Source organism: Dipodomys spectabilis, unplaced genomic scaffold (assembly GCF_019054845.1).
Source record: "Dipodomys spectabilis isolate Male_0828 unplaced genomic scaffold, ASM1905484v1 ptg000073l, whole genome shotgun sequence".
In the NCBI taxonomy this organism is placed as follows: domain Eukaryota; kingdom Metazoa; phylum Chordata; class Mammalia; order Rodentia; family Heteromyidae; genus Dipodomys; species Dipodomys spectabilis.
The window spans coordinates 2167923-2182974 of NW_024870750.1; the positions used below are offsets into that span (position 1 = coordinate 2167923).

The window sequence follows — 15052 nt, forward strand, 5'->3', positions numbered from 1 at the left end:
GACTCATCTGTATCATTGCTTTGCTCTATTAGTATGAGTTAAATATACCCTTCTAAGTACAAAACTTTAAATTTTATTATTTATTGATATGTGAGCATGCTTTATAATTCAGTTGATTCTGTTATTTAAATTGTCATAAGTTGAAAACTAGATTTCCCTTCAGAATTTCATCCTTATGATGTGTAAGCCTTCCATACACTTAACAGTTTCTTATTGCTTATATACAATACCTTAGTCAGGGCTGGGAAGGTGGCTCAGTGGTAGGATGCTTGCCTTGCTTGCATGAAGCCCTGGGTTTGATTCCTCAGCACCACATAAGCAGAAAAAGCCAGAAGTGGTACTGTGGCTCAAGTGTTAGAGTGCTAGTCTTGAGCTGAAGTGCTCCGACAGCACCCAGGCCATGACTGACCAAAAACAAAACAACAACAAAAACAACAACAACAACAATAACAAAAAACCTTAGTCATAGGGACGTCCATTGGTATTTGGCGCAGTAAGACAGCAGATAGGTATTTTGCTTGAATTTTTACAAAACTTGGGGTAATGTATGTGCTTTCTGTATACATCAGTGTGAGAAATACAGAACAAGTAAACTTTATACTTAATTATTTCCTTGGCAATATTTATGTTTTAATCAAAATTAAACCATAAACTAAATTATGAATAAACTCTGTAAATACACTTCCCAAAGACTAAAGTTTACTTAAAACACAGAATGATAAAAGACATATCCATAGGAACATTAAAGAAGTTCAGTGTACAAATCTAAACTGAATCCAAGACACCATTTTTTATGGGAACAAAACAATAATGGGCATGGTTCCTAAAAGAAACAGAGTTTATCCCAATACCAAAATATCTTTCACCTTTTGCCAATTAAAGAAATATTTCTTTATAGTATTTTATTGTGGCCCTTTGGCAACCAGTTTTTGAAGCCTAAACATTCCCTGTCTCCTGACTACTGTAGGTTTTCCCTGAGGTTACTGGAATTCTTATCACTATAAGGACAGTTTTTGGCCCTTTGTTAATAGGCTGGCAGGATTCTGTGAGTCAAACATGTTTGTGCATTAAGGTCCTATGGACATCCAAAGTTGGAGAAGTATTAAGATATACAGCAGTTGGTTAGCAATGTGTGTTAGAAACTAAAGGAACAAGCAGTGCTGAGACAAATAGTTTTTCCTAGCTTGTACTTGCTGGTTGATATCAGAATTGTTGCTCAATCCAACCAGACTATGAAGAGTAAGAAGAGCAGTTACCTAAAAATAAAGACAATTACATCTTGGGATATATTAGGACTTGTTTATCATAATGGCATTGAAGGCTTTGAGGAAGGAAAAGGGAAACATGGAAGGAAGAACCAGAGCCACATAAGGAAAATCAGAGGATTGTGGGATCCCAGACATCAACCCAGTAGAATATGTCCGGGAGAGTGATCATCAGCAATGACCCACACAGTAGAGGGGTCCATTGCTATCGGGGACCTCTGAGAACAATTTTCATGATGTGCTACAGTGAGAAGGAGTCTAGAGTCTGCAAATAGAGACAATGTGAAGTTGATACAGAGCCTGGCCAAGACCCAACACTTGGCCTTCCTGAAATTATCTTGATATATCAGCTTATGTTTGAGTCATTTATCTCTTATTATTAAATAAAATTTATTAAAGTAAAATTAAATGTGCTCAAAAAATGTTCAGGAAATATGACTTGAGCAACCCAAGACTGCCTTTTACACAATCAGTGAAGGAACTGAAGATTTACAAAGCCTTCAGAAAACTGTTATCCTTACCATTACTGAGTTGCAAGCACGAATCACACTTAACTGACATGGAGGGAAGGAATCCATCTCCTGGTTAGTAGACGTGTGAGTCCTGGCACTGCACCACACATGAATGTGTCTACATTGCATTCAGCCTGCAGATTTATCATTTCATGCATTGTATACCAACCACCACTTGACTTTCAGGACAAGTACTTAATTTTAAAAATCTTGCAGATTTGAGAATCACTTTTATTAGATTCTTTTTTCTCACAAGCTGCTTAACCAGTTTTGTTTAGCCACACACAGTTTTGCTCTTCCGCCATCTGACAATTTGATATTAACTTCCTGAACCCATTTTTTTTTTTGTTTTACTCCCTAGTTTGACTTTAGTTTTCATTTTCCTTATTGGTGTTCCATGCTTTTTTTGAAAACTATTATCTCATCCTTTTTATCTCCGCTATCAGTTTCCTACTGGCTTTACTTCCTTCCTATGCAATTTAGGACCCATGGTTCATTACTTAAACTGTCTTGTCCTCTTGTCCCTCCTCTCAAAGGCTGGCTGTATCCAGTCTCCCTAGGCATGATGGAGATTCTGTAGAACTTTTCACAGCCATTTACCCCCAATCCTGACCACACAATCTTTGCAGTCCCTAACTTCAACTGAGCATTTATCACAGCCTTATGTGTATCTCCAGAGTGTGGATTTTTGCCCCAACAGATGTTTTCAAATACTTACATTTTTCTTAATCCACTAATTTAGTATATGTTCAAATTTACATAGTAAAGGCTAATTTTGAATCTTAACACAAAGCAAGCCTTTTAAGGCAGTATATTAAAATCCAGTTTGACTATGGAAATGGTATTGATTTTGAAGACATTTTACAAGTAGAGTTTGTGTACATCATTTTATGAAACATAGTAAATGATGGGATCTCCAAAATGTTTCATTTTCTATGCATAGGTGCACAGAACTTCTCTGCTCTTCAAGCATAGTCGGTGTCTTCTATTTCCCACAGCACTAAAGAAGTGCACGCATTTACTTTGAGAATTTCCTCACAGTTTCGCTAAAAATGTAATCAAAATTACAATGCATGTTTCATTTAGGAGTTTTGGTTGCAAGCAATTGACTAGCTGTGTTTAACAGAAAAGAAACATTAAAAGGAAGCTGGGAAGCACTCCACATTTCAATTTAAAAAAGACAAATGATCCAATTTAAAAATTGGGCAAAGGATCTGAGTAGACATTTCTTCAAGGAGACCATACAAATGGCCAGTAAACCCAGAAAAGAACATCATTTGCCTTTAGGGAAATGCAAATCCAAACCTAAGGAGATGCCACTCAACACCCACAAGAGTGTGAATGAAGGTCCTCATACAGTGCTGTTGACAAACAACTATACTAGAATCTCCTGCATTTCTATAGCAAGTTCTTTGATGCTAAAAAGTTTGAGAATAGTTTTGATTTCCATTCTTGTTTTATCATGTTACCTTCTCTTCTGTAACTTACTCAACAGCCTCAGATTATTTCTCTGACAGGAAAGTCAAGTGAAAGAGCACATAGATTATTTACTGCAAAGCCATCCTGACATGGGGATTCAGATTTTGCCGATGTGGGATTAATCTTTAATGGAATGCTAATATGCCAAACTCTTAAGTAAGTCTAAGGTGACTGAAGAAATGTATCACTGGAGTCAATAATTTCACCTTACTCTAATTTTTAAAACCTTATGAAATAGCGGAAAAAGCAGTTAGCATAATTCCAGTAATTAATGTCAACAGTTCAAATACTTTGGGCTGTCTTCCTGAGCATAATAACATGTTTTAAAACTCACTGTAGATGCGTGAGTTTTGGCTTCTTTCCTTGAGACTTCATTAACATCAGGACTTTCTTCTTAGTTCTCTTTAACTATTTGAGAATGTTAAGCTTTGACAAATACGCCTTTAAAAAAAAAAGTCGCTTTCAAACATTTCTCTTGAATAGAATTCAAGGTTGTCATGCATTCTAACTGCCACATGACCTTGGAAATATTACCAAATGCCTCTGTGCCTTAATTTCTTTATTTGAAAAAGAGGCATTTGTTGATTTTTTTATTAAGCAAATATTTTGTTTTGACAAGATGTTTCAGATTCATTCTGTAACTTGAGTTAACCTACCCTGGAATCAGCTACTTTTCTAAGGATATTAATTTACATTTTAAGCAAAGGAAAGAATCTTGTATTTTATGCCAACTTTCCAAAACGTTATTGATAGGTAAAACTAAGAAAGTTCTTTTAAAATGTTAGAAGAGCTTGAAGACTCATTCATTCTCTCAGTGACTAATTTACTTTGTGTGCTTCTGGTATAAATGACGTTCAGTTGCAGTTCACATTTCCAAAACAAGGTCAAAGTAGTTGATAGGTAAATACTATACATGCTTAGAAATGTGTTAGGAACCTGGGAAATGAATGTAAGAAAATAGCAAGATTTGAATGACTAGAAAGGAGTAGGAAGACCATTGTGTCCCAAGGCACAGCAGGAGCAGGCTGCGGTCTTGTACTAGGAATGTCAAATTAGGGAATTTTGAGGCACTCGACTAATTGCTGGAGATACTAAGTTGGTAATTTCATTAATGATTAGCATCCAGTTTATTGGAAACCTAATCCCAGCTATCCTAAAGTCATACATGAGAATCTGAATTGAGATCCAGATTTCTGATGGATCTGAAATGCATGGCTCTTGGCATTTTGGAATGAGAAATTTAAGAGCATTTGATAGTTTTAATGCAGTTGAAATTCATATCCCCATCCCCTGTTGAAAATGTGAATCTTTTTTTTGTGCATGTGTGCCCATCCTGGGGTTTGAACTCAGGGCCTAGGTGTTGTCCCTGAGCTTTTTTGCTCAAGGCTAGCTCTCTACCACTTGAGCCAAAGTGCCACTTCCAGTTTTTTTTTGAGTAGCTTATTGGAGATAAGAGTCTCATGGACTTTCCTGCCTAGGCTGGTTTTGTACCATGATTCTCAGATCTCAGCCTCCAGAGTAGCTAGGATGAATCATTTTTAATTTCAAATTTGTGATCAACACATCCTTTATGCTGGGAAGTAAAGGTAGGCAGTACGTGAATCCAACTATCTGTGAGACATGAGAATGAATGTTCCTAAAGAGGCATTTTACTATTTTATTAACGTGTGTGAGCATGTGTGTGCATGTGGACACACAATACCAGTACTTAGGCCTGAACTCATTGATACTAGTTGTGGCTCAGATTGCTTGTTCACAGCTGGTACTCTGCCACTTGAACCATATCCCCATTCCAGCTTTTTGCTGGTTTATTGGAGATGTCTCATGGACTTTCCAAATCAGTCTAGCTTCAAACCTCAATCCTCCTGATCTTAGCCTCCTGATCTTAGCTAGGGTTATAGGTATGAGCTACATGCATTTTACTAATTGTTGTATATAAACATACTTTGGTCTTCACCAGACCATCTCTCCTACTTCTTGACTCTAGCAAGAAAACGATCCAGGATTATTATCTCTAGCTACTATCTCTTCAGATTTTCTGAACTGGCTTAAATCCTAAAGTTTACACCTGAGAATTAAACTTCATTCTGCCCATTGGTTTGTTCATTTGTTGATAGCTTACCATGTGGGCTTCACAATTAAAATCTGTAGAAAGGTAACCTAACCATATAATGTGCTGGGAAAGTGCTGGGTGACTGTCATAATTTCTGCTGGGATGGTGTGTGAGAAGGAAAATAAAGTCGGTCCTTTTTGTTGCAAAAGAAGATTTCATGTTATCTGTGTTTGCAGGCTTTCTGGCTCGTATGCTGGAGGAATCCTTGCTGCGGGGGTGTTTTCATTTTCTCGTCTAACATGGCAGTGGTCCATTGCAGCAGAGGTTTTCAGCTTAAACAATCTGTTTGTGGGGCTGCTTATGGCTCTCACTGTACACTTTGAGGAGGCAGCAACTGCAAAGGAGAGATCAAAGGTAACCTATTTTGATCAAAGTGAAATCACTTTTTGTTTTAATTTTTAGACAGACACTGTGTTTCTTTTGAACTTGCTGTAGACACTGTTTATTCTGATCACTGTCAAGGCAATCCAGGCGAGTTGACAGGCAGAATGTCCCCAGTCTTTTTATTGTGAATGGAAGCCTGATAACCCTCATGAAACTTGAGACTTTTCCCTAGGTATAGAAGTGTTTTGGAGAATGAGGGCATTATGAAACCCTCTGGGAGCCCTAAAGGAAAGGTAGGCTGGTTGGTTCATTCACCATCACTTGTTTGTGTGTGTTACCCAGGTAGATGCCTTAAATTGCATATCATTATGTTACCTTGACTGACTCTCTAGCTATAAAATAGTGTAAATGCCTTTAAAAGAAGAGCATCAAATGTAAAGACAAAGTCGTTAAGAAGAAATTGCAATGAACCTAAGGCAAACAGTGTTATCAAAATAATTTGAAGGGCTGGAAATGTGGCTTAGTAGTAGAGTGCTTTTGTCATTAAGAGAAACTTTACCAAGTCCAAACAAATATCAGTTCAACGAAAGCAAAAACCCCATGGAGAAAATAAAACAATTTCTAAATAAAAGATGTTATATTTAATTTAATATGATAAAGAGAATTATTCAACTTTAGTTATAGATTTTACTTGATAAGATTACACAAGACTGTCACTGTCAGGAGTTAACTGGTTGATAAAGGACTTTCTAAGAGTTTGAAGATAGTCATTTAAGTTCATGCTGCAATTCTTTGATGAGTGGAAAATGTTAACAAAAAACAATGGTGATCTGTGCCAGTGCCAGTGTCTCAGGTCTGTAATCCTAGCTACTCAGGAGGCTGAGATCTGAGGATCATGGATTCAAAACCAGCCCAGATAAGAAAGTCTGTAAGACTCATCTCCAGTTAACTACCAAGCTAGAAGTAGAGCTGTGGCTTAGGTGGTAACTTGAGTGAAAAAAGTTAAGGGACAGCACTAAGGTTTTTCAGTTTAATTCCTAGTACCAGCATGCCCATGCTTGTGTGAGTGCCCGCGCGCACACACACACACACACACACACACACACACACACACACACACTAATGGTGATAAATACTAATGATTATTAACGTACAATTACTTGTATCTTACAGGTTTATTTATTTTAACACCATCTATCATACAAGTGTGTGGCTGTTTCATCTTTATGCTTATTTAGAATTTTAGGTGAAGTTTTAATTCAGTTTTTTCTGTGATTTATTTTCAGATAGCAAAAATTGGTGCTTTCTGTTGTGGCCTTAGTTTATGTAACCAACACACAATACTGCTGTATGTTTTGTGTATAATACCTTGGATCCTCTCTCAACTTCTAAAGGAAAAGGTAGGTATTTGATTTTTGTAAAAAATTAAAGTTTATAATATTTCATTTAGTTTCAACTTAACATTTGTGTCATCAGAACACAAATGAGTTTCATGTAAAGTGTAAATAGTCTACGGTTCTAACAGTATTGACAACAAAAGGAGGATTTACAAAATTATGCAATATTGATTATTGTGACATCTGCTCTATTTCATAATTTTCTTTGTGATTCTGGGCCACATCTCAATGAAATAGATAAAAAAAGATTCTGTGCAACAATATATGTCCTTTATAAGTTTTGTTACATGTCCTGAGACCCAGAGTGGTATACCAGTAATACTTCATTCACTGTGTTGTTTGCTTGGCACCATGTACTTGATCCACATGTTAGAGATTCACTCTCAACAGACAATATTGTTGCCAGTGTGAACTCATGAAAGTCTGGTAAATAACTTTTCTGTTAACTTGGAATCTGTTTTCCTAGAATTAAAAAATATTGTTTTTCCTATTGTCTCTATAAGTAAAAAATGTTAATTAAAATGACAATTAAAAAGCAAGATAGGCAAATTGACTTTGTAAGGCATTTGGGAGATTTTGGTAGGCAAAAGAAAGTTGAGTTAGACATGAACTCTTGTAAGGATAAATTCCTTTTATTCTGAGCTTCTTCCTAGAGGGTAAATAGTCAATTTACAAAGATAGTGGGAGGGGGAGGAAGAGATGGGAGGGCAGGGATGGTAAGGAGAACAAAGGAGAAGGCAACAATGCTTGATAAGAAATGTACTCATTTCCTTGCTCATGTAATTATAACCCCTCTGTATGGTATTTTCACAATTAAAAAAACTTATCAATAAAAAAAAGATAGTAGGAGATCATTTTACTTTTTTATTGTTTATTTGTGAACAAACTTAGCTATATTTATTTGTCATTTTACTGTTTGCTAATTGTACCTAGCTATAATCAGAATTATAGTAGAAAACACATAAAACATAATATAGAAATAAGGAAATAGTGATACCAAAGCTTTGGATACTTGTATTTTTTGTACTCTTAAAGTATCTTATTTTTCTTATGGTGACAACAAAGCAAAAAATGGTAATGTGGAGATTTGAACAATTCTTATTCTTTGATTCAAAAATAAATAAAAGAGAAACATTAATTGACAGGAAAGAGCAACTATTTTTTGGAAATGAATTCTGTAATGTCAATCATATAAATCCTTACCTAGCGAACATTAAGTAGCCTATCACCAGGCTGTTCTTAGTAGAGTTTTTTTTTTTTTTTTTGTCGGTCGTGGGGCTTAAAATCTGGGCCTGGGCACTGTCCCTCAGCTCTTCAGCTCAAGACTAGTGCTCTACCACTTGAGCCACAGCACCACTTATGGTTTTCTGGTGGTTAATTGGAGAAAAGAGTCTTGAAAATGTTCCTGCCCAGGCTGGCTTTGAACCTTGGTCCTCAGATCTCAGCCTCCTGAGTAGCTAGGGTTACAGGCGTGAGCCTCTGGCACCGGGCTTTAGTAGAGATTTTATAGAGTGTACTGAAAGTTCTTCATATGATCTTTTATATCATAGGCCCTTGATAAGAAATGAAGACAGGGGCTGGGAAGGTGGCTCAGTGGAAGAGCACTTGCCTTGCATGCCTGAGGCCCTGGGTTCGATTCCTCAGCACCACATAAGCAAAAAGCAAAAAGCCGGAAGTTGCGCTGTGGCTCAAGTGGTAGAGCGCTAGCCTTGAGCTGAAGAGCTGAGGGACAGCGCCCAGGCCCAGAGTTCAGGCCCCACGACCGGACCAAAAAAAAGCAAGAAACGAAGACATATAACTGGGATAGGGCAGAGCATGTCTGTAATCTCAGCGTATGGGAGGATTGTTGAGTTTGAGACCAGTGAAAGGAGGGGAGGGGGCAGAAAAGAAGGAGGAAGAGCGAGAAGAGGAAATCCTCAGCAAGGATTTTTCTGTTGAATCAGTGGGCAGCACAGCTTGATCTGAGTACACATCAGAGAGGCATATTCTCTAGGAAGGACATAAAAAGAAGTATTCTGTGTTAGTTATTGAAGGAAGCCCCACACACTTTGTATGATGTAACTCACAGCTGACAATTTAAGAGCCTGGACTAAAGCTAGTTGCCTAATTTCCCTGTGGGCTTCGGACAAATGGTAGAATTTTGGGAACCATGACTCTTCAATGTACCTCTTTCATTCCTATTATTTAAATAGCAGCGGCTAGAGAATGAGGTCCATCAATGAAGGGCCAGGAGGAGTCCTGAATCAGTTGTTTCAAACCCATTAGAGAAGCTTAAAAAAAAAGTGTGTATGTGTATGTTCACCTAAGTATATACATATATAGTAATGTAGATATCATCTGTTTCTATGTACATACATAGGCAAGAATATGTATTTATGCTTAACTTTGATATCACCACTAAAACAGTCTGGTTTAGTTTTCATCTGAGGTGACACTCAGACATCTGTTTTAAAACAACTCCCTACGGGATCCAGTTGGCAGTTTGCACTAAGAAAGCCCTACCCAGACTAGGAGATCCCTCATGTTGTCATCATTATTTCTCATCCAAAAGGAACATTCTACAGCAACCACATCTTGCCGTTCCAAATTTACCTTTGTACTAGGAAAAGACATTTACTTTCCTTAAGATCACAAACCACTTTTAAGAATAGCAACAGGGGGCTGGGAAGGTGGCTCAGTGGTAGAGCGCTTGCCTTGCATGCATGAGGCCCTGGGTTCAATTCCTCAGCACCACATAAGCAAAAAAGAAAAAAGCCAGAAGTGGTGCTGTGGCTCAAGTGGTAGAGTGCTAGCCTTGAGCTGAAGAGCTGAGGGACAGCGCCCAGGCCCAGAGTTCAGGCCCCATGACCGGACCAAATAAAAGAAAGAATAGCAACAGCCTGTTGTTAAATCTGATACTTCCATATTCTTTTCATGCCAAAGTTTTTATACATCTCATTACTGATCTCAAATGAGATCAGTACTATAATGAAAATACTTTATTTTCAATTAAGAGTGCTTATTTGAAAATGCTAATGTAAGTCAACTGCTGCCTCTACTTCTGGGGAATGTAAGCCTTGGTTCTTATATTCATTTTCACAGGTAAATTTGGTTTCTTTTAAAGGAAAAATTGTAATTTCCAATTATGTGTGTAAGAGATTCCCTTTCCCAGTTATTTAAGCAACTAGTATTTGATTCTGTGTAGTATACTAGAATACACATTCTTTTGGGGCTTAATCGTTATAAGCCTTTGCAATATTGTCCTTTATTTTATAAATGTACATATGAGAGTAACTTGAAGATAAGGAAGGGATTGGGCAAGATGAAGGGAAATCATGGAAGGGGTAACACTGGCCATAATGCATTGTTCACCTGACTTGTGGGACTGAAATTCCTTTGTGTAACTACTTAATAAAATAAAAACAAAGAAAGAAAAGAAATGTCCAGGTAAGAAATATATTCCCCCAAATAAGGCATATGAAGATAACACTGTTATATAAAACAAATTTCCATTAGTATTCCATCGTAGTGTAAGTTCAAAGGGGAAATTCAGTGAGCCTGGAGATTATTTTTTTAAAGCTAGCTTTATTTGCACGAGATATTTTTATGAAATGTCCACAGCCCTTGTAGAAAGATTTATATGGCCATGTATAATTGTAGTAAAGTGTAGAGTTGAAACCTACTCCTAATGAAATGAATTAGTTTTAGGACAGAATTAGAGTGTTCTCAAAATCAGCCAGAAAACACCTAATCACTTCCAAGTGGGTTATCTCAGCTGTGCAATGCTGTATGTCATGACATGGTTTTAAATACAAAAGATGCAATAAACATGATACTCACGAGTCTTTATTTGCTTCACTCAGATTTTACCTGCCAGGGAAAGTAGTTCAGGCGAATGCAATTTTCTGGTAATCCACAGTAATCAGAAGGTTTAACATAGTATTCCGTAGTGCCTTAATATAAATTGAGAGATCAGCTCTGAGCAAACACATTTGGTGCTTCCCTGGATGTATTCTTGAAGTTCTAGGATGATGACTAAAATAAACATCGTTCTGCCACACAATGTGCTCTGATGCAGGAACTGTCTCCGAGCTGTTTGCTGACATTGACTCTGTCCTTCTCTGCTGGTTTGCTACCTTACGTGTACCTCCCTATCTCATCCTACATCAATCATGCCCGCTGGACCTGGGGGGACCAGACGACACTGCGAGGATTTCTGACACATTTTCTCAGGGAAGAATATGGAACATTCAGCCTGGTAAACTTACATAAAGCACTTCTAAGGAGTGAAGAAGCAAAATCCTCAGGGTTCTTCAGGAAGCTTGATTGAAGAAGCAGTCAGTGTTTAGATCAGCTTTTCACTTTAGTTATTTGTATAACTTGTCTCTTGAAGGTGGCCCCTGGCATATGTCTCAAAAAATTCAGAATCACTAGCTCCAACGTCATGAATATATACCTTAGATAGACTCTTGAGGGTATCAGGCATTAAAAGGAGTCTACAATCTGTAATTGAACCTTGTCTGTCTTGTTAGCTTTGGTACGTATGTGGACACTTGACCTAAGAATAAACCTACTTGGATAAACAAAACACAACCTTGAGCTTTTTAAGCCAGTCTTACTGTATAGCTTACATTGGCCTCAGACTCCTGATCTTCCTGCCTAAGCCTCCTGAGCGCTAGAATGACAAATGTGCAACACCCTGCCTGACTTAGCATTTTCTTTCTTCTTTTTTAAAAAACATTTTCTTTTGATGGACAGTGTGTTACTATTTAGTTTATTTATTTATCTATTTTTGTCTTGAGGCTTGAACTCAAAGTCTGGATGCTATCCCTGAGCTCTTTTGCTCATGACTAGCGCTGTACCACTTGAGTGACAGCTCCACTTTCAGACTTTCCTGCCTGGGCTAGCTTTGAACTGCAATCCTCAGATCTCCACCTCTTGACTAGCCAGGGTGACAAGCATGAGCCACCAGCACGTGTTTAGCTTTACAATTGAAGATCTATCTGTAAAAACTGAAAAACCTTGCTTTCCCTAATATCTTGCTTTCCCTATATCTTAAGAGAAACTAAATGAGATTTAGACTAAACCGCAAAAAGAAAGGGAAAGGCAGAGATATTTGTTTTTTATGTAGACTGTTGTTGGGTTCCCTCCACCCCCCCCCCCCCCCCCCCCTCCCCGTACTTTGTGTTTTGGTTAAGGTAAATCTCAGAAGAGTTGATAATATGTAACCATTTTTGTAGAATTCTAAACCTTACAGAACGAAGCAGCAGGATACATGCAAGAACAGTAAAGCTATATATTTCTGAAAAGTGGGGGAATAATGAACCCCAAGTTCAAGGTAGTTATCTTTGAGGCATAAAGAAGCAGAGGCTTACAATGGTTTTGTGAGGTTCTTTTTATTTTTTCTTTTTCTTCTTTGCCAGTCCTGGGACTTGGACTCAGGGCCTGGCTTTGTCCCTGAGCCTCTCTGTGCTAGCACTCTGCTACTTGAGCCACAGAACCACTTCTGGCTTTTTCTGAGTAATTTATTGGAGATGAGTCTCCAGGACTTTCCTGCCTGGGCTGGCTTTGAACTGTGATCCTCAGATCTCAGCCTCCTGAGTAGCTAGGATTATAGGCATGAGCCTATGAAGGTTGTTTTAAGTGAATGGTGAGTTACAGATTAACAAAACAACTCATCCTTTAAATGTATATTGTATATAAATAATATCTACAAGATATTTCATAATAAAACATTAATAAAATGATCATCATTTGGGTATGGAATATTTGATTGAGCATAGAATATTTGGGCATAGAATATGTCTCTAGTTTTCTTATATTGGTTAATACATAGAAATACAGCTTGAAGTAGGACCCTTTTAGATTTAAAAAATCTATCATTATAAAATTATGGGCTATCACATCATAATAACTCTAATCCACCTCCTAAAAAGAACAGTCTATAATAAATGTAAGAAAAAAGCCTAATAATTCATTATTGTGTTAATTATTTCTCCTGGCATAGTTTGATTGACTTAGCCAATTATTTCTAAAATTCTTCCTAAAGGATGTCCAAGATTTCACTGATTTTTAAAACTCCAAAGGCTCTGAAGACTTTATATAAAGAGAGATGTCACAGTTATATTTAAAACTTGTATCTTTTAAATCAAGAACATGAAAATATAATAATCCAGCAAAGCTTCAAATTAATGCTTGTGCAAATAAACTTTTCTCTTTTATGTTTAGGCCAAATCTGAAATAGGATCCAGTATTTCTACAATATTATTGTAAGTATGAAATATTGGGAGTTATTTTAAGTGAATTTTCTCTGAGCTCTCTTTGATGATTTGTAGGGATTTTTCTGAGTCCCTCTCTGCAAAGAAGTATGTCCCAGAAGTAGTTTTCATCTCCATAGTTAATATTGTTTCTAGATCCTGCACATAAAATAGTTAGAAAAATGAGCAGGGCATACAAGAGAAGAAAGATAGGAGTATGAGGGGGGAGGGGAGAGAGAGAGAGAGAGCGCACAAATAAAAAGGGAAGTGTAGCCAGGCACCGGTGGCTCATGCCTGTAATCTTAGCTACTCAGGAGGCTGAGAGCTGAGGATCATGGTTCAAAGCCAGTCCAGGCAGGAAAAGCTGTGAAACTCTTATCTATAATAAACCACCAGAAAACCAGAAGTGGCACCGGCTCAAGTGGTAGAGCACTATCCTTGAGCTGAAGAGCTGAGGGACACTACTCAGGCCCAGAGTTCAAGCCCACCACCAACCAAAAAAAAAAGGGAGGGAAGTGTTTCATGTTAGTTGCATAGAATTGCTCAATGTAGTTTTGTTTTATAAATAAGTTGCTCTTGTTCTAGTTTTTTTTAATATTTAAAACCTACACAGATTAAAACAACTTGAAAAATATGTAGCAAGTTAAAATATCATACCAAATCAATACCAATTATAATGCTTTAGAATTAATTACTTTTGGTGCCAGCCCTGGGGCTTGAACTCGAGGCGTGGGTGCTGTCCCTAAGCTTTTATGCTCAAGACTAATGCTCTACCACTTGAGCCACAGCTCCGCTTCTGGCCTTTTGGTGTTATTTGGACAGAAGAGTATCACAGACTTTCCTGCTGAGGCTAGCTTTGAATTGCAGTCTTCAGATCTCAGCCTCCTGAACTGCTAGGCTTACAGGCATGTGCCAACAATGCCTGGCTAAACAGATTTTTAATAACACTAACACTAACTAACACTGATTGCCAGTTCAAATAACTCGTAGAGCTATTTGAACAAACAACTTTATATATGAAACAGCTCATAGATTTTCCCCTTCTTTCCTTTTCCTTCCCTCCCTCTCTTTTTCTATTTCTCTCTCTCCCTTTCTCTCTCTTTCTCTTTTTCTTTCTCTTTCTTTTTTCTCTTTTTCTCTTTTCTTTGTCAGTACTAGGGCTTGAACTCAGAACCTTGAGCTCTCACACTTTGCTTAGCTTTTTCACTCATGGCTGATGCTCTACCATTTGAGCTTCAATTCTGGATTTTTTTTTCTGGTTAATTGGAGATAAGGGACTCAGATTTGTCTGCTGTGTTTGTCTTCGAACCCCGATTCTCAGATCTCAGCCTCCTGAGTAGCTAGGATTATAGGCATGAGCCACCAGTGCCCAGCTTGTTCGCACAGATTTTATTTAGCTTACTTACTGGCTTGCTTTCTAACATTTGTCCTTTATTATTATTGTTTTATTGAACAACTTTTTTTTTGCTTTAAAAAAGATTATCATTATAGAAAATTTAGAAAACACGAGTAAGGAAAAATTTTTGAACAATCTATAATCAAGAGATAATACTATTATAATAGTCTGTTTACATTTGTTTATATTTTTCTAAGCTCTTCATAGTTTGTTTTTAAAACACTGATTTGTGCCCAACACCTTCAATCGGCACACAGGCTAGCACAAAAAAAAAAGATTCATAATATGCATACTATTTTATTAATCTTGTGGTTTTCCCTTTACACTATT

The 15052-nt window shown here is 37.3% G+C and overlaps 1 protein-coding gene across 5 annotated transcripts in view; it reads left to right on the forward strand.

Moving 5' to 3' along the window:
- Tmem260 (transmembrane protein 260) overlaps positions 1 to 15052 on the forward strand; it is a 48965-nt gene that overhangs the window by 14213 nt on the left and 19700 nt on the right. For all 5 annotated transcript variants that reach the window (XM_042682544.1, XM_042682545.1, XM_042682547.1 and 2 more), the window contains exons 4-7: positions 5546 to 5723; positions 6980 to 7093; positions 11148 to 11327; positions 13298 to 13338. In XM_042682544.1, coding sequence (XP_042538478.1) covers positions 5546 to 5723; positions 6980 to 7093; positions 11148 to 11327; positions 13298 to 13338 — 513 coding nt within the window. The remainder of the gene's footprint in view (positions 1 to 5545; positions 5724 to 6979; positions 7094 to 11147; positions 11328 to 13297; positions 13339 to 15052) is intronic.